Genomic DNA, 19866 nt, shown 5'->3' on the forward strand with positions numbered 1-19866 from the left:
GGGTGAGCTGGACAGAGAAGGCAAAACGGCCAACAAGTGCTAAGCATCTCTGGGAACTCCTTCAAGACTGTTGGAAGACCATTTCCAGTGACTACCTCTTGAAGCTCATCAAGAGAATGCCAAGAGTGTGCAAAGCAGTAATCAAAGCAAAAGGTGGCTACTTTGAAGAATCTAGAATATAATACATATTTTCAGTTGTTTCACACTTTTTTTGTTAATTATATAATTCCACATGTGTTAATTCATAGTTTTGATGCCTTCAGAGTGAATCTACAATTTTCCTAGTCATGAAAATAAAGAAAACTCTTTGAATGAGGTGTGTCCAAACTTTGGTCTGTACTGTATGTATGTAATCGATATTATACAGTGTATTACATATTCACAATTTATTACAGTTTTTTGCGTTCTAAAGTTGTATTCCAATAAATAGATATTATGTTCTATCTAAATATCTTGATTACTGGATCATAGAAATGATTAAATGTCTGATGTTCATATTGTACTACAATAAATTTTTCACTTAAATATAAGCAATATATGTGGGAGTCGGAGTCGTGGAGTTGGTGTAAGGGAAATTGAGGAGTCGGAGTCGCAGGTTTGGCTTACCGACTCCACAGCCCTGCATCGTAATCTTCTACATCAATCCACACTTTCAATATATTGTTCTGACACAGACCCCCAATGAGCTCATGTAGACCAGGACCTCATATGGTATGTGCACACTGAGGGGGGTTTATTAAGGCACTTCTAGAGCAGAACCCGATTGGAAACCTTCCAAATCCTCCTCAAAATGCAAAAGTTTCTGCTCAGCTTCAGTTCCATAATCTCAGCAAGAAGACTCAGCATGCACATAGCCTGACCTTCAGATTTTCAGATGGAGGGGCTGGAAAAACGTTGACTTCCCCTTGTAATTCCTTCACATGAGACAATAAAGGGCTTAGCTACCTTATCTCTGACAGTTGATGGAGTAGTATGTGACCAGACCAGTCCATCAGCCTCGCTACGTGCGGCGTTAGTCAATTGGAAGAGCCATTTTAGGAGGCCTGAGCAGTCCGAGAAGGGCTGCGCTAATAATGGCCAAGTAATACTGCGATATTAGTAAGAGATGCCTCTTCGCGAACCAAGAGTGACATGCACCACCTTGGTGAGCGCCTCGCCACCAATCCTAGTAAGATTCATGGTGCAGTGAACACTGCCGCTAGTCATGGATCTGACAAGAGCACCACCTACTTCCCCATATACGGAGCTGGGAAAAACTGGACTGAAAGTATTAAAAAAAAAAAAAAAAAAAAAAAAATCACACAACAGTTTTTGATAAAAATCACCTATACAAGTCTAAAGGGGGTTTTACACTAAGCGATATCGCTAGCAATATCGCTAAAACGTCACTGGTTTTGTGACGTTATAGCGATATTGCTAGCGATATCGCTATGTGTGATACTTACCAGCGACCGGCTCCCCCGCTGGTTATCGCTGATCGCGCGAGAATGTCCGGCTCCATTTCTCGTCGGGTGCTTCCTGCTGAGACTTCCTGCTGTGACGACGAGCGACGCTGGACGCGGGCGGGAGGACGTCAGGATCGCTGTGTGTGAATGGTAAGTATCGTGCGCTGCGTCGCTGCTGCATCGCTGTGAGGTCTTTCTGTATGAAAGCTCACTAGCGATCATTTAGCGATGCACCAGCGATCCTGACCGGGTCGGATCGCTGGTTGGATCGCTGGTGCATCGCTAAATGTAAAAGGGCCTTAAGTTCCTCTGGCGTGAAGGAGAAGCTTTGCAGTTTTTTTTTTTATTCCCTAGGAGAAAATCAATGATGGCATAAACTAACATACTGACCGACTGCTGAAAAGGGGATCAACACAGTTGAAAAAATGAAAATGGATTTTTTTTTTTTTACATATAATTAAACTACTTCTGAATCAGGCTTTAGGATGCAGTTCTTTAGGTTATTCATATATCCACCTTCCAAACCATTTTTTTATATTGTACCAATGCATTTAAAATGCAAGAAAAAGTGAGCTAGCAATAGGTACTGATTAGAAATGTTCTAGCGTTTTGCTTCTAAAGCTCCGATGCTAACCAACACATCACCACGGTAACAGACAACAGACACCTGTGTAGTCTGACCTTCTTCCATCAGCCCGCTGCTTCTCGGGAACATACTGAATGTAAGCAAGCAAAGATAACAGATGGAAGAAAGTATGACGGCAGGATCAGATTATCCCAGATTTCTTGTTGGTTACCCCCTGTTACCATGGCGATACATAAGTCTGCATAGGGCTGTGGAGCCAAAACGACAGATTCCATTCAATACTGCAATGGTGCTTCATTTTAGATGAGGTTACACAATAGAATTGGTTTAGAAAGTCGCTATGACAACTTTTCATATTCCTCTTCCATTACACTTGGGATGTTTTACTTCATGCCGAACTACACAGAAAGAGAAGAAGAATCCTAAAGAACGGGGACACGTGGGATCTGGGAAACCAACGTTATAGAATGTTTGCATAGAACATGTCTAATAAAGCGTGGATCACACGACACTGCTGCTGGCTTCCCAAAACCTATACAATAGGGGGCAGCATTTCCCACAGTGCGCTCATTTTATATTAAACTTGATAAAAAAATAAAATGTATCAGAAAATCACTATCAATTACATGAACCTAATAATAATTAATAATAATACCCAGAGCTAAGTTGAATCCTGAAAAATTGTGCCAGGCTGCAAGGACACAGGAAGACAGAATTAACCCACTATTTACTGGACAAAGTGCAAATATTTTACCAGACAGACATACAATTCACAGTGTACCTTTTAACGCCAACAGCTTTCAGGTGCCATGGCACAGCAGCTAGGCTTTATCTGGAGGGCCAGCTCACCACTCACAATGTAAGGAGACCATCTGCCAGGGGGCTCTTATTGTCCTGATGCGATCAGTCTTCGTAGTGGAAGACGATCCTTTACTAAAGGATATATTCCCCAAAGACAAACTATCTTCAGGCTAGGTCTATTCTACACATATCAGGCATCACAACATGGCACAAAAGTAGGGACGCTAATAACCAGGGCTGTGAAGTCGGTAAGCCAAACCTCCGAAATTTCCTACCCCACAGCACTGGTCACTACTGAGCATGTGCATAAAGTGCAGCACAGATTCATCTCATCTATAACTCCACAGCCCTGGTCACTACTGAGCATGTACATAAAGTGCAGCACAGATTCATCTCATCTATAACTCCACAGCCCTGGTCACTACTGAGCATGTACATAAAGTGCAGCACAGATTCATCTCATCTATAACTCCACAGCCCTGGTCACTACTGAGCATGTACATAAAGTGCAGCACAGATTCATCTCATCTACGACCCCACAGCCCTGGACACTACTGAGCATGTGCATAAAGTGCAGCACAGATTCATCTCCACTACAACCCCACAGCACTGGTCACTACTGAGCATGTACATAAAGTGCAGCACAGATTCATCTCATCTATGACTCCACAGCCCTGGTCACTACTGAGCATGTACATAAAGTGCAGCACAGATTCATCTCACCTACGACTCCACAGCCCTGGTCACTACTGAGCATGTGCATAAAGTGCAGCACAGATTCATCTCATCTACGACCCCACAGCCCTGGTCACTACTGAGCATGTACATAAAGTGCAGCACAGATTCATCTCATCTATAACTCCACAGCACTGGTCACTACTGAGCATGTACATAAAGTGCAGCACAGATTCATCTCATCTATAACTCCACAGCCCTGGTCACTACTGAGCATGTACATAAAGTGCAGCACAGATTCATCTCATCTACGACCCCAAAGCACTGGTCACTACTGAGCATGTACATAAAGTGCAGCACAGATTCATCTCAGCTATGACCCCACAGCACTGGTCACTACTGAGCATGTACATAAAGTGCAGCACAGATTCATCTCATCTATAACTCCACAGCCCTGGTCACTACTGAGCATGTACATAAAGTGCAGCACAGATTCATCTCACCTACGACTCCACAGCCCTGGTCACTACTGAGCATGTGCATAAAGTGCAGCACAGATTCATCTCATCTATAACTCCACAGCACTGGTCACTACTGAGCATGTACATAAAGTGCAGCACAGATTCATCTCATCTACGACCCCAAAGCACTGGTCACTACTGAGCATGTACATAAAGTGCAGCACAGATTCATCTCAGCTATGACCCCACAGCACTGGTCACTACTGAGCATGTACATAAAGTGCAGCACAGATTCATCTCAACTAAAGAGATCAGGAACAGAACAGACCCCACAGCATCTACGACCCCACAGCACTGGTGACTACTGAGCATGTACATAAAGGGCAGCACAGATTCATCTCATCTATAACTCCACAGCCCTGGTCACTACTGAGCATGTACATAAAGTGCAGCACAGATTCATCTCACCTACGACCCCACAGCCCTGGTCACTACTGAGCATGTGCATAAAGTGCCGCACAGATTCATCTCAGCTATGACCCCCACAGCACTGGTCAGTACAGAGCATGTACATAAAGTGCAGCACAGATTCATCTCAACTAAAGAGATCAGGAACAGAACAGACCCCACAGCATCTACGACCCCACAGCACTGGTGACTACTGAGCATGTGAATAAAGTGCAGCACAGATTCATCTCATCTACGACCCCACAGCCCTGGACACTACTGAGCATGTGCATAAAGTGCAGCACAGATTCATCTCATCTACGACCCCACAGCACTGGTCACTACTGAGCATGTACATAAAGTGCAGCACAGATTCATCTCATCTATAACTCTACAGCCCTGGTCACTACTGAGCACGTACATAAAGTGCAGCACAGATTCATCTCATCTACGACCCCACAGCACTGGTCACTACTGAGCATGTACATAAAGTGCAGCACAGATTCATCTCAGCTATGACCCCACAGCACTGGTCACTACTGAGAATGTACATAAAGTGCAGCACAGATTCATCTCAGCTATGACTCCACAGCACTGGTCACTACAGAGCATGTACATAAAGTGCAGCACAGATTCATCTCAACTAAAGAGATCAGGAACAGAACAGAAACGAATAGGACATTTCAGAACTTTACCAAATTCTTATAAAAACATTTACAGTAGTCCCATGCCCATATACCCATCACACATCCTCCATCCCATAGTCCCATGCCCATATACCCATCATACATATCCTCCATCCCATAGTCCAGTGCCCATATACCCATCATACATATCCTCCATCCCATAGTCCCATGCCCATATACCCATCATACATTCTCCATCCCATAGTCCCATGCCCATATACTCATCACACATCCTCCATCCTATAGTCCCATGCCCATATACCCATCATACATATCCTCCATCCCATAGTCCAGTGCCCATATACCCATCATACATATCCTCCATCCCATAGTCCCATGCCCATATACCCATCATACATTCTCCATCCCATAGTCCCATGCCCATATACCCATCACACATCCTCCATCCCATAGTCCCATGCCAATATACCCATCATACATATCCTCCATCCCATAGTCCAGTGCCCATATACCCATCATACATATCCTCCATCCCATAGTCCCATGCCCATATACCCATCATACATTCTCCATCCCATAGTCCCATGCCCATATACTCATCACACATCCTCCATCCTATAGTCCCATGCCCATATACCCATCACACATCCTCCATCCCATAGTCCCGTGCCCATATACCCATCATACATATTCTTCATCCCATAGTCCAGTGCCCATATACCCATCATACATATCCTCCATCCCATAGTCAACCATTATGACATCATAATGAGGGGCGGGGCTTGATACACACTTTTTCCCCCATTATGTAGATAGGGGCAAAATTGTTTGGTGAATTGGAACACGCGGGGTTAAAATTTCACCTCACAACATAGCCTAGGACACTCTCGGGGTCTAGACGTGTGACTGTGCCAAATTTTGTGGCTGTAGCTGAGATGGTGCGGATGCCAATCCCGGACATACACACATACATACACTTGAGAGATTATAATATATATATATATATATATATATATATATATATATATATATATATATATATATATATATATATATATATATATATATATATATATATAGAGAGAGAGAGAGAGAGAGAGAGATAAATAAAATATAGGAGTCGGTCCAGTTTATGCCGACTCCACAAGAATGGACACTGACTCCACAGCCCTGCTAATAATAAGCAATCAAAAATAATATAAATATATAATAGAATACAGAAATTAATTTAAAAACAGAGAAACCATCAGTAAAATGTAACAGTTCTGCTCTCAGACTAGGAGCAGGCGGCCGATGCTTATTATTCTGACCCTGGTGGACTATAAGCGGGCATAAACAAGGTATGCAAGAAGTCAATCACAAGCTGTAGAAACGATATAATAGACCTGTGTTTATAGTAAAAGGCAAAGTGGCAACTGATTTGTAGAGCTCTAGTCTGGAGCAAGAGACCTCCTTTCAGCGGCTCAGCTGTCTTGTGCCTTTGTGCAACATGTGCACTAGAGTGGGACAATGGCCGCAGCGCTTTTGTGGCATCTGTCGCCTCTTATAGGGGCCCATGTCTAATCCTTCCAAGAGGAATAATGGCTTGGGTCGGAATGCCAGCTTTTCAGAGGCTTAACCCTACTTTGTACCCAGCCCATGCCCTGTGCCCGATGTACTGGAACACTACAGCCCTGCGATCAGATTCCGGAGCACCGGCCACTGCTTCAGTCATCGGTCTTCAATCATGATATTACGCAGACTTCCTGAACAATGGGCTCTAAGCTAACAAATGGTTAAGAACGTTCTGTCATGATGTCTGTATCCGAGACTGCTAATCTTCCTAATCCCTAGTTACACATAACCGTATGTGAACTACACGATTTTATGACATGGTATTACAGCCTCTATATATAGAGTGCAGGGAGATCTGCCCACAAAGAGCAGTGCCATGTGAAAGGGCAGCGACAGGCACAAGTCTAGAGCGAGAATGGTGCAGGACACAAGGTTACACAATAATACAGAGGGGAATATGGCCGGAGGGTGACAAGGAAACTTAGATCTGGCACGGCTTATTAGCCCATCACTGGTGAGTCCTTAAGCGTCACATTCGATTAAAGTAGCCATGTAGCCACAGCCGTAAATGGCTGCCCCGCTACTACCAACAGGTGGCGCTATAGAGTTCAAGTCCTCTTTTTCTCTGAAGAGGCAATTAGCATGCCCCAAATTAGGAAGTTATCTCCTATCCATAATATGGATAACTGCCTGATCGCTGGGGGTCTGAACGCTGAGACCCCCACCGATCCGAGGACCTGGCACCCTGAGGAGCCGCGTGTGAACAGTGGTCGATCCTATGCACCTCCACTCTATTCTTATGGGAGCGAAAAACAGCAGCTGAGCACAGTGTTATGTACAATATCATGGAGCTACTACCCTCTATATACAATGCCCTCTAAGCGAGTGTGCACACGCTGTGGATTCTGCTGCGGAATTTTCCGTGCGGGTTTGTCTAAATCCGCAGGTCAAAAGACCTGTGGTTTATCTGCAGATTTGCCTACGGTTTTCCCCTGCGTTTTGACGCCTGCCATGGAGCAGGCACCAAACCGTGGCGGAATCCACACAAAAGTGACATGCTGCGGATTTAAAACCACACCAAATCCACACGGAGAATTCCGCACCGTGGGCACAGCGTTTTTCAATTTACATTGATTTAAATGGTACTGTATGCTGCGGATCCGCAGGACCAAAACCGCTGCGGATCAGCAGAATCCGCAACGTGTGCACCCACCCTAAATACCGGAGGGGACGGCCGCCCTCCATATATCACACATCACCCTCTATACCAGGTAATGACCAGCCTCCTTATATACAATATACCCTATACGACAAGTAGTGACCGCCCTCCTTATATACAATATATCCTATATAACGGGTAGTGACCGCCCTCCTTATATACAATATACCCTATATAGCAGGTAACGCCATCCTCCATATATATGATAACCCCCTATATAGCAGGCAGTGACCGCTCTCCTTATATATGATAACCCCCTATATAACAGGTAGTGACCGCCCTCCATATATACAATATACCCAATATAATGGGTAGTGACCGCCCTCCTTATATACAATATACCCTATATAACGGGTAGTGACCGCCCTCCTTGTATATGATAACCCCCTATATAGCAGGCAGTGACCGCCCTCCATATATATGATAACCCCCTATATAGCAGGCAGTGACCGCCCTCCATATATATGATAACCCCCTATATAGCAGGCAGTGACCGCTCTCCTTATATACAATATACCCTATATAGCACGTACTGACCACCCTCCTTATATACAATATACCCTATATAACGGGTAGTGACCGCCCTCCTTATATACAATATACCCTATATAACGGGCAGTGACCGCCCTCCTTATATACAATATACCCTATATAACGGGCAGTGACCGCCCTCCTTATATACAATATACCCTATATAACGGGCAGTGACCGCCCTCCTTATATACAATATACCCTATATAACGGGCAGTGACCGCCCTCCTTATATACAATATACCCTATATAACGGGCAGTGACCGCTCTCCTTATATACAATATACCCTATATAATGGGTAGTGACCGCTCTCTTTATATACAATATACCCTATATAACGGGCAGTGACCGCTCTCCTTATATACAATATACCCTATATAACGGGCAGTGACCGCTCCCCTTATATACAATATACCCTATATAACGGGTAGTGACCGCCCTCCTTATATACAATATACCCTATATAACGGGCAGTGACCGCTCTCCTTATATACAATATACCCTATATAACGGGCAGTGACCGCTCTCCTTATATACAATATACCCTATATAATGGGTAGTGACCGCTCTCCTTATATACAATATACCCTATATAATGGGCAGTGACCGCTCTCCTTATATACAATATACCCTATATAATGGGCAGTGACCGCTCTCCTTATATACAATATACCCTATATAATGGGTAGTGACCGCCCTCCTTATATACAATATACCCTATATAACGGGTAGTGACCGCCCTCCTTGTATATGATAACCCCCTATATAGCAGGCAGTGACCGCCCTCCATATATATGATAACCCCCTATATAGCAGGCAGTGACCGCTCTCCTTATATACAATATACCCTATATAGCACGTACTGACCACCCTCCTTATATACAATATACCCTATATAACGGGTACTGACCACCCTCCTTATATACAATATACCCTATATAACGGGTAGTGACCGCCCTCCTTATATACAATATACCCTATATAATGGGTAGTGACCGCTCTCCTTATATACCCTATATAACGGGCAGTGACCGCCCTCCTTATATACAATATACCCTATATAACGGGCAGTGACCGCCCTCCTTATATACAATATACCCTATATAACGGACAGTGACCGCTCTCCTTATATACAATATACCCTATATAACGGGTAGTGACCGCCCTCCTTGTATATGATAACCCCCTATATAGCAGGCAGTGACCGTCCTCCATATATATGATAACCCCCTATATAGCAGGCAGTGACCGCTCTCCTTATATACAATATACCCTATATAGCACGTACTGACCACCCTCCTTATATACAATATACCCTATATAACGGGTAGTGACCGCCCTCCTTATATACAATATACCCTATATAGCAGGTAACGCCACCCTCCATATATATAACCCCCTATATAGCAGGTAGTGACTGCTCTCCTTATATATGATAACCCCCCTATATAGCAGGTAGTGACCGCTCTCCTTGTATATGATAACCCCCTATATAGCAGGTAGTGACCGCTCTCCTTATGTATAACCCCCTATATAGCAGGTAGTGACCGATCTCCTTATATATGATAACCCCCTATATAGCAGGTAGTGACCGCTCTCCTTGTATATGATAACCCCCTATATAGCAGGTAGTGACCGCTCTCCTTATATAGCCTCCCTCTATATAGCAGGTAGTGACCGCTCTCCTTATATAGCCTCCCCCTATATAGCAGGTAGTGACCGCTCTCCTTATATACAATATACCCTATATAGCAGGTAACGCCACCCTCCATATATATGATAACCCCCTATATAGCAGGTAGTGACCGCTCTCCTTATATATGATAACCCCCTATATAGCAGGTAGTGACCGCCCTCCTTATATATGATAACCCCCTATATAGCAGGTAGTGACCGCCCTCCTTATATACAATATACCCTATATAGCAGGTAACGCCACCCTCCATATATATGATAACCCCCTATATAGCAGGTAGTGACCGCTCTCCTTGTATATGATAACCCCCTATATAGCAGGTAGTGACCGCCCTCCTTATATATGATAACCCCCTATATAGCAGGTAGTGACCGCTCTCCTTGTATATGATAACCCCCTATATAGCAGGTAGTGACCGCTCTCCTTATATAGCCTCCCCCTATATAGCAGGCAGTGACCGCTCTCCTTATATAGTCTCCTCCTATATAGCAGGTACTGACCGCTCTCCTTATATATGATAACCCCCTATATAGCAGGTAGTGACCGCTCTCCTTATATATGATAACCCCTATATAGCAGGTAGTGACCGCTCTCCTTGTATATGATAACCCCCTATATAGCAGGTAGTGACCGCTCTCCTTGTATATGATAACCCCCTATATAGCAGGTAGTGACCGCTCTCCTTGTATATAACCCCCTATATAGCAGGTAGTGACCGCTCTCCTTATATATGATAACCCCCTATATAGCAGGTAGTGACCGCTCTCCTTATATATGATAACCCCCTATATAGCAGGTAGTGACCGCTCTCCTTATATATGATAAACCCCTATATAGCAGGTAGTGACCGCTCTCCTTATATATGATAACCCCCTATATAGCAGGTAGTGACCGCTCTCCTTATATATGATAACCCCCTATATAGCAGGTAGTGACCGCTCTCCTTGTATATAACCCCCTATATAGCAGGTAGTGACCGCTCTCCTTATACATGATAACCCCCCTATATAGCAGGCAGTGACCACTCTCCTTATATAGCCTCCCCCTATATAGCAGGCAGTGACCACTCTCCTTATATAGCCTCCCCCTATATAGCAGGCAGTGACCGCTCTCCTTATATAGTCTCCCCCTATATAGCAGGCAGTGACCACTCTCCTTATATAGCCTCCCCCTATATAGCAGGCAGTGACCGCTCCCCTTATATAGTCTCCCCCTATATAGCAGGCAGTGACCGCTCCCCTTATATAGCCTCCCCCTATATAGCAGGCAGTGACCGCTCCCCTTATATAGTCTCCCCCTATATAGCAGGTACTGACCGCTCTCCTTATATAACCTCCCCCTATATAGCAGGTACTGACCGCTCTCCTTATATAGCCTCCCCCTATATAGCAGGTACTGACCGCCCTCCTTATATAGCCTCCCCCTATATAGCAGGCAGTGACCGCTCCCCTTATATAGTCTCCCCCTATATAGCAGGTACTGACCGCTCTCCTTATATAACCTCCCCCTATATAGCAGGTACTGACCGCTCTCCTTATATAACCTCCCCCTATATAGCAGGTACTGACCGCTCTCCTTATATAGCCTCCCCCTATATAGCAGGTACTGACCGCTCTCCTTATATAGCCTCCCCCTATATAGCAGGTACTGACCGCTCTCCTTATATAGCCTCCCCCTATATAGCAGGTACTGACCGCTCTCCTTATATAGTCTCCCCCTATATAGCAGGCAGTGACCGCTCCCCTTATATAGTCTCCCCCTATATAGCAGGTACTGACCGCTCTCCTTATATAGCCTCCCCCTATATAGCAGGTACTGACCGCTCTCCTTATATAGCCTCCCCCTATATAGCAGGTACTGACCGCTCTCCTTATATAGTCTCCCCCTATATAGCAGGTACTGACCGCTCTCCTTATATAGCCTCCCCCTATATAGCAGGTACTGACCGCTCTCCTTATATAGTCTCCCCCTATATAGCAGGCAGTGACCGCTCCCCTTATATAGTCTCCCCCTATATAGCAGGTACTGACCGCTCTCCTTATATAGCCTCCCCCTATATAGCAGGTACTGACCGCTCTCCTTATATAGCCTCCCCCTATATAGCAGGTACTGACCGCTCTCCTTATATAGCCTCCCCCTATATAGCAGGTACTGACCGCCCTCCTTATATAGCCTCCCCCTATATAGCAGGCAGTGACCGCTCTCCTTATATAGCCTCCCCCTATATAGCAGGTACTGACCGCTCTCCTTATATAGCCTCCCCCTATATAGCAGGTACTGACCGCCCTCCTTATATAGCCTCCCCCTATATAGCAGGCAGTGACCGCTCCCCTTATATAGCCTCCCCCTATATAGCAGGTACTGACCGCCCTCCTTATATAGCCTCCCCCTATATAGCAGGCAGTGACCGCTCCCCTTATATAGCCTCCCCCTATATAGCAGGTACTGACCGCTCCCCTTATATAGTCTCCCCCTATATAGCAGGTACTGACCGCTCTCCTTATATAGTCTCCCCCTATATAGCAGGTACTGACCGCTCTCCTTATATAGTCTCCCCCTATATAGCAGGCAGTGACCGCTCCCCTTATATAGTCTCCCCCTATATAGCAGGTACTGACCGCTCTCCTTATATAGTCTCCCCCTATATTCCTTATATATGATCTCCCTGTATACCGGCGCTGTGCCCTGTGCGGGCGGGCTGGCATCTGTGGCCCGGGAAGGTGAGTTGGTGCCCAGAGCACAAATTCAAAGCGCGCACCTGGACCGCGTCCGACCAATGGCGCCACAGGTGACACCCCGGAGCCGTTACAGAGCGGCCACTGGCACTGCTCCCCGCCATGTCCTGGCACACAGGTGGGCACTAGTCTCCGTGCACCGGCCTCTCAGCGCAGGGAGACTGCACACAATCCCAGCTGTCTCACCGGCACAGCCGCTAAACCCACATAGCGCCCGGTGCTCCGGTCTCCAGAGCGCGGGGAGATGCCGGACCGCCTCACCTGGCAGGGTCTTGTGCGCCGTGTTCCCCATGGCAGAAGGTGCAGAGCTGGGAGCGGAGGGAAGATGTCACTGAACCCTGTCCCGGGCAGTGAAGGTCCATTTAACCCCTTGCTCCCGGGATTACAGTTCCTCCGTGTGCCGATCCCCAGCTCCTCCACACCCTCCCTCCGTGCAGAGCTTCAGCCCGAAACGAGTGACTGTATCCAGAGCCGCCACCGCTCCACCGCCGGGGGCGGGGCCGCCCGACACCACGCCCACTAGGCCTGTCATCTGTAGGGATGAGGCGCAACAGGGGGCGCGTGTCCCTGACTACAGGGGTCCAAGACAACAGGGGTGGCAGCGTGTCCCTGACCACAGGGGTGGCAGCGTGTCCCTGACCACAGGGGTGGCAGCGTGTCCCTGACTACTGGGGTGGCAGCATGTCCCTGACTACTGGGGTGGCAGCGTTTCCCTGACTACTGGGGTGGCAGCATGTCCCTGACTACTGGGGTGGCAGCGTGTCCCTGACTACTGGGGTGGCAGCGTTTCCCTGACTACTGGGGTGGCAGCATGTCCCTGACTACTGGGGTGGCAGCGTGTCCCTGACTACTGGGGTGGCAGCGTTTCCCTGACTACAGGGATGGCAGCGTGTCCCTGACTACAGGGGTGGCAGCGTGTCCCTGACTTCAGGGGTCCAAGACAACAGGGGTGGCAGCGTGTCCCTGACTACTGGGGTGGCAGCGTGTCCCTGACTACTGGGGTGGCAGCGTGTCCCTGACTACTGGGGTGGCAGCGTGTCCCTGACTACTGGGGTGGCAGCGTGTCCCTGACTACTGGGGTGGCAGCGTGTCCCTGACCACAGGGGTGGCAGCGTGTCTCTGACTACAGGGGTGGAAGCGTGTCCCTGACTACTGGGGTGGCAGCGTGTCCCTGACTACTGGGGTGGCAGCGTTTCCCTGACTACATGGATGGCAGCGTGTCCCTGACTACTGCGGTGGCAGCGTGTCCCTGACTACAGGGGTGGCAGCGTTTCCCTGACTACAGGGGTGGCAGCGTGTCCCTGACTACAGGGGTGGCAGCGTGTCCCTGACTACAGAGGTGGCAGCGTGTCCCTGACTATAGTGGTCCCTGACTACAGGGGTGGCAGCGAGTCACTGACTACAGGGGTGGCAGCGAGTCACTGACTACTGGGGTGGCAGCGGGTCCCTGATTACAGGGATGGCAGCATGTCCCTGACTACAGGGGTGGCAGCGTGTCCCTGACTACAGGGGTGGCAGCGTGAGCGTGTCCCAGACTACAGAGGTGGCAGCATGTCCCTGACTACAGGGATGTCAGCGTGTCCAAGACAACAGGGGTGGCAGCGTGTCCCTGACTACAGGGGTGGCAGCATGTCCTTGACTATAGGGGTCCAAGACTACAGAGGTGGCAGCGTGTCCCTGACTACAGGGGTGGCAGCGTGTCTCTGACTACAGGGGTGGCAGCGTGTCCCTGACTACAGGGGTGGCAGCGTGTCCCTGACTACAGGGGTGGCAACGTGTCCCTGACTGCAGGGGTGGCAGCGTGTCCCTTACTACAGAGATGACAGCATGTCCCTGACTACAGGGGTGGCAGAATGTCCCTGACTACAGGGGTGGCAGCGTGTCACTGACTACAGAGATGACAGCATGTCCCTGACTACAGGGATGGTAGAATGTCCCTGACTACAGGGGTGGTAGAATGTCCCTGACTACAGGGGTGGTAGAATGTCCCTGACTACAGGGGTGGCAGCGTGTCACTGACTACAGAGATGACAGCATGTCCCTGACTACAGGGGTGTCAGAATGTCCCTGACTACAGGGGTGGCATCGTGTCCATGACTACAGGGGTGGCAGCGTGTCCATGACTTCAGGGGTGGCAGCGTGTCACTGACAACAGGGATGGCAGCGTGTCCCTGACTACAGGGGTGGCTGTTATGAATGGGTCACTGAGGAGGAGAGCGCAATAGGCTATGCCACCAGAATACCAGAGAGGTTGGTCGCTCAGCGGATTGCAGACCCCTGATCTTAACAACACAACTAGCAGTAGCCGTGGAGCGTTCCTACGTTGCCCTAGACGCTTCGTCACAGCCGGAGGACTAACTAAGCCTAATGACAGAAAGGTGAAATCTAAACTGCCTTGGAGCAGATCCCCAAAGGAATAGACAGCCCCCAAACATATAAACATATATTGTCGGTGAGACAAGATGAAGCACAAACACAGACAGAAAATAGACTGAGCAAATGATGGGGCCCACACTGACGAGACAGGACAGAAAAGACACTGTCTGCAATCACGCAAAAATCCTAACAATTCCAACACGACTGATGTACAAAAATACTGAGGTTTGCACAAACCTCGCCCCCACTATATCAGCACTCAGGTGTGAACTGGCGGCTAGCAACAGGCTAATACAGCAGGGGACTGAGCAAACAAACACAAGATACAAAAATACAGGGCAGGAGCCAGCAGCCCCTGGGGGAGCAAGCTGACCCCTGACAGCAAGGCAAAATCAGATGCAAAGGGTTTAGCAAATGACGCTTAGCTGAAAAATGCAGGATCAGGCAGGAGACAGAAATCCTCAATAATCAAAGAAAGGAGTATCACCAGCAGCCACTGAGAGAAGTCTGCTCGCTTATGTAGTCCCAGTCACTACCCCCACTCCTCCAATTATCTTCTGCAGCTGTTGGGATAACACCATGTTGACCAGCTCCACTACCAGCAGTATCCACCAGAGGGAGCCTTGCCTCAAAAGTCGGATTAAGGGAGTTCACAACAGTCGAGGGATCACTGAACCCTCATCCACACCACCAGGCCGATCAGGATGGGCCCGGTGAAAAGCACGAACCAATCTCTCGGCATGAATATCGGAAGCAGAGACCCAAGAATTATCCTCCTGGCCATAACCTTTCCACTTGACCAAGTACTGGAGTCTCCGTCTAGCCAGACGAGAGTCCAATATTTTCTCTACCTCACACTCCAAATTACCCTCAACCAATACAGGGTCAGGGGGCGCCGCCACAGGAACTATTGGCTCCACAAACCTTTTCAACAATGATTTGTGAAAAACATTATGAATCTTAAACGTACCTAGAAGAGTCAAATGGAAAGAAACGAGGTTAAGGATTTCAAAAATCTTATAAGGTCCAATGAGCCTTGGCTTGAATTTTGGAGACGCAACCTTCATTGGAATATTTTTTGAGGACAACCAAACCATATCACCCACTTTGAACCGGGGATCAAAGGTCCTATGCCGGTTGGAAAACCGTTGGGCCTTTTCCTGAGAGTGGGACAACTTATCCACCACTTGGTCCCAAAACTGCTGCATTCTGTCCACCACAGAATCCACACTTGGGCAAGCAGAATCCTCCACCTGCCCCAAAGAAAACCGAGGATGAAAACCAAAATTATAGAAACACGGAGACATCAAAGTGGCGGAACTAGCTCTATTGTTTAGAGCGAATTCGGCCAATGGCAGAAATGAGACCCAGTCATCCTGATCAGCAGATATGAAACATCTCAAATAGTAACATAGTAATTAAGGTTGAAGGGAGACTTTAAGTCCATCTAGTTCAACCCATATCCTATCCTAACTTGCCCTAACATGTTGATCCAGAGGAAGGCAAAAAAAAACCATGTGGCAAACAGTAAGCTTCACATTGGGGAAAAAAATTCCTTCCCGACTCCACATACGGCAATCAGACTAGCTCCCTGGATCAACGCAACACTAAGGAAACTAGTGTATATACCCTGTAATATTATACTTTTCAAGAAAGGCATCAAGTCCCCTCTTAAATTTTAGTAGGGAATCACTCATTACAACATCATATGGCAGAGAGTTCCATAGTCTCACTGCTCTTACAGTAAAGAATCTGCGTCTGTGAGTATGCTTAAACCTTCTTTCCTCCAGACGTAGAGGATGTCCCCTTGTCCCCGTCACAGGTCTAAGAGTAAAAGGATCATTAGAAAGGTCTTGGTATTGTCCCCGCATATATTTATACATTGTAATAAGATCACCCCTAAGCCTTCGATTCTCCAAACTAAATAACCCCAAGTGTAATAACCTGTCTTGGTATTGCAGACCCCCCAGTTCCCTAATAACCTTGGTCGCTCTTCTCTGCACCCGCTCCAGTTCAGCTATGTCTTTCTTATACACCGGAGACCAGAACTGTACACAGTATTCTAAGTGTGGTCGCACTAGTGACTTATATAGAGGTAAAATTATGTTCTCCTCCTGAGCATCTATGCCTCTTTTAATGCTTCCCTTTATTTTATTTGCCTTTGCAGCAGCTGCCTGACACTGGCCACTAAATGTGAGTTTGTCGTCCACCCATACACCCAGGTCTTTTTCAGTGACAGTTTTGCCCAGTGTTTTACAATTAAGCACATAATTATACATCTTGTTCGTTCTACCCAAGTGCATGACCTTACATTTATCCCCATTAAAGCTCATTTGCCACTTATCAGCCCAAGTTTCTAGTTTACATAAATCCTCCTGTAATATAAAATTGTCCTCCTTTGTTTTGATTACCCTGCAGAGTTTAGTGTCATCTGCAAATATTGAAATTCTACTCTCTATGCCCCTTACAAGGTCATTAATAAATATGTTAAAAAGCGGGCCCAAAACGGACCCCTGTGGTACCCCACTGCTAACCGTGACCCAGTCCGAGTGTGCTCCATTAATAACCACCCTTTGTTTCCTATCCCTGAGCCAGCTCTTAACCCACCTACACATATTTTCCCCTATCCCCATTGTTCTCATTTTATGTATCAACCTTTTGTGTGGCACTGTATCAAAAGCTTTTGAAAAGTCCATGTACACCACGTCCACTGCATTCCCTTGGTCCAGTCCGGAACTTCTTCATAAAAGCTTATCAGATTAGTCTGACAGGAACGGTCCCTTGTAAACCCATGTTGATATTGGGTCATGAGGTTATTCTTCTCCAGATACTCCAGTATAGTATCTCTTAGAAAACCATCCAGGATTTTACCCACAGTTGAGGTTAAACTCACTGGCCTATAATTTCCAAGTTCAGTTTTTGTCCCCTTTTTGAATATTGGCACCACATTTGCTATACGCCAGTCCTGTGGTACAGACCCTGTTATTATGGAATCTTTAAAGATTAAAAATAATGGTCTATCTATGACTGTACTTAATTCCTGCAGTACTAGGGGGTGTATCCCATCCGGGCCCGGGGATTTGTCAATTTTAGTGATTTTTAGACGCCGCCGTACTTCCTGCTAGGTTAAGCAGGTGACATTTAATGGACAATTTTTATCCCTGATCATGTTATCCGTCATGGGATTTTCTTGTGTAAACACTGTCGAAAAAAAAGTCATTTAGCATATTGGCTTTTTCCTCATCCTCATCCACCATTTCACCCATTCTATATTTAAGGAGGCCAACATTATCATTTTTTTGCTTCTTACTATTTATCTAGTTAAAGAATATTTTGGGATTATTTTTACTTTCTCTGGCAATGAGTCTCTCTGTCTCAATCTTTGCTGTTTTGATTTGCTTTTTACAGAATTTATTTAATCTTCTGTATTTAGTTAATGCCTCATCACTACCTACTTGCTTTAATTCTTTAAATGCTTTATGTTTATCTCTTATTGCACCCCTTACAGCTCTATTTAGCCATAGTGGTTTCCTCCTATTTCTAGCATGTTTATTCCCATACGGTATATATTGTGCACAGGTCCTATTCAGAATGCTAATAAACGTCTCCCATTTTCTTTGTGTATTTTTATGTCTCAGGATATCGTCCCAGTTAATTGCACCAAGATCATCTCTCATCCGTTGGAAATTTGCTTTCCTGAAGTTTAGTGTCCTTGTAACCCCTCTACTACACATCTTATTAAAGGATACATGAAAACTTATTAATTTGTGATCACTATTACCCAAGTGACCCCCAACCCTTACATTTGATATGCGGTCTGGCCTGTTGGATAATATTAGGTCTAGCAGTGCCCCCCCTCTTGTTGGGTCCTGAACCAGTTGTGAAAGGTAATTGTCTCTCATAGTAGTCAAGAACCCATTACCTTTGCTGGAACTGCAGGTTTCGGTTCCCCAATGTATTTCAGGGTAGTTGAAGTCCCCCATAATAATGACTTCTTGAGTCGCAGCTTCATCTATTTGCTTTATAAGGATATTCTCTGTTGCTTCCATTATTTTTGGAGACTTATAACAAACCCCTATCAGTAATTTATTATTTTTCCCCCCTCCCCTTATCTCTACCCACAGGGACTCTACAATTTCATTAGATTCAAATATATTATCACGAAGGATGGGTTTTAAGGATGATTTTACATATAAACACACGCCTCCCCCTCGTTTATTAGTACGGTCATTTCTGAACAGACTATAGCCCTGTACATTAACAGCCCAGTCATGGCTCTCGTCCAGCCATGTCTCAGATATCCCCACCATGTCATAATTATGCTCCAACAACATTAACTCCAATTCCTCCATCTTGTTGGCGAGGCTTCTGGCATTAGTATACATGCACTTTATGTATCTCTCTGTACCTCTATTCTTTCTTAAATTATTAACTGTTCTAACCCCACCCCCCATGCCACCCCCACCCCCAATTTCATTATTTGTGCCCAGGTCTCTAGCTGCACTGTCTTCCCCTCCTATAAAAGGAATACCCTCCCCCCCATCCCTAGTTTAAACACTCCTCCAACCTTCTAGCCATTTTCTCCCCCAGCACAGCTGCACCCTCCCCATTGAGGTGCAACCCGTCCCTAGCGTAGAGCCTGTAGCCAACTGAGAAGTCGGCCCAGTTCTGCAGGAACCCAAACCCCTCCTT

At 46.5% G+C, this 19866-nt stretch overlaps 1 protein-coding gene across 2 annotated transcripts in view; it reads right to left on the bottom strand.

Annotated features, from left to right (window-relative positions):
* NEURL1B (neuralized E3 ubiquitin protein ligase 1B) overlaps positions 1-13299 on the bottom strand; it is a 69571-nt gene extending 56272 nt beyond the window's left edge. Inside the window, exon 1 of one of the 2 annotated variants that reach the window (XM_073575224.1) lies at positions 13060-13299. In XM_073575224.1, the coding sequence (XP_073431325.1) occupies positions 13060-13090 (31 nt within the window). In that variant the 5' untranslated portion in view covers positions 13091-13299. The remainder of the gene's footprint in view (positions 1-13059) is intronic. The other variant, XM_073575223.1, reaches the window with a different exon arrangement.
* Positions 13300-19866: the final 6567 nt, after the last annotated feature.

The sequence above is a fragment of the Dendrobates tinctorius genome, unplaced genomic scaffold (assembly GCF_039654945.1).
Source record: "Dendrobates tinctorius isolate UK_male_01 unplaced genomic scaffold, ASM3965494v1 ptg000043l, whole genome shotgun sequence".
NCBI lineage: Eukaryota > Metazoa > Chordata > Amphibia > Anura > Dendrobatidae > Dendrobates > Dendrobates tinctorius.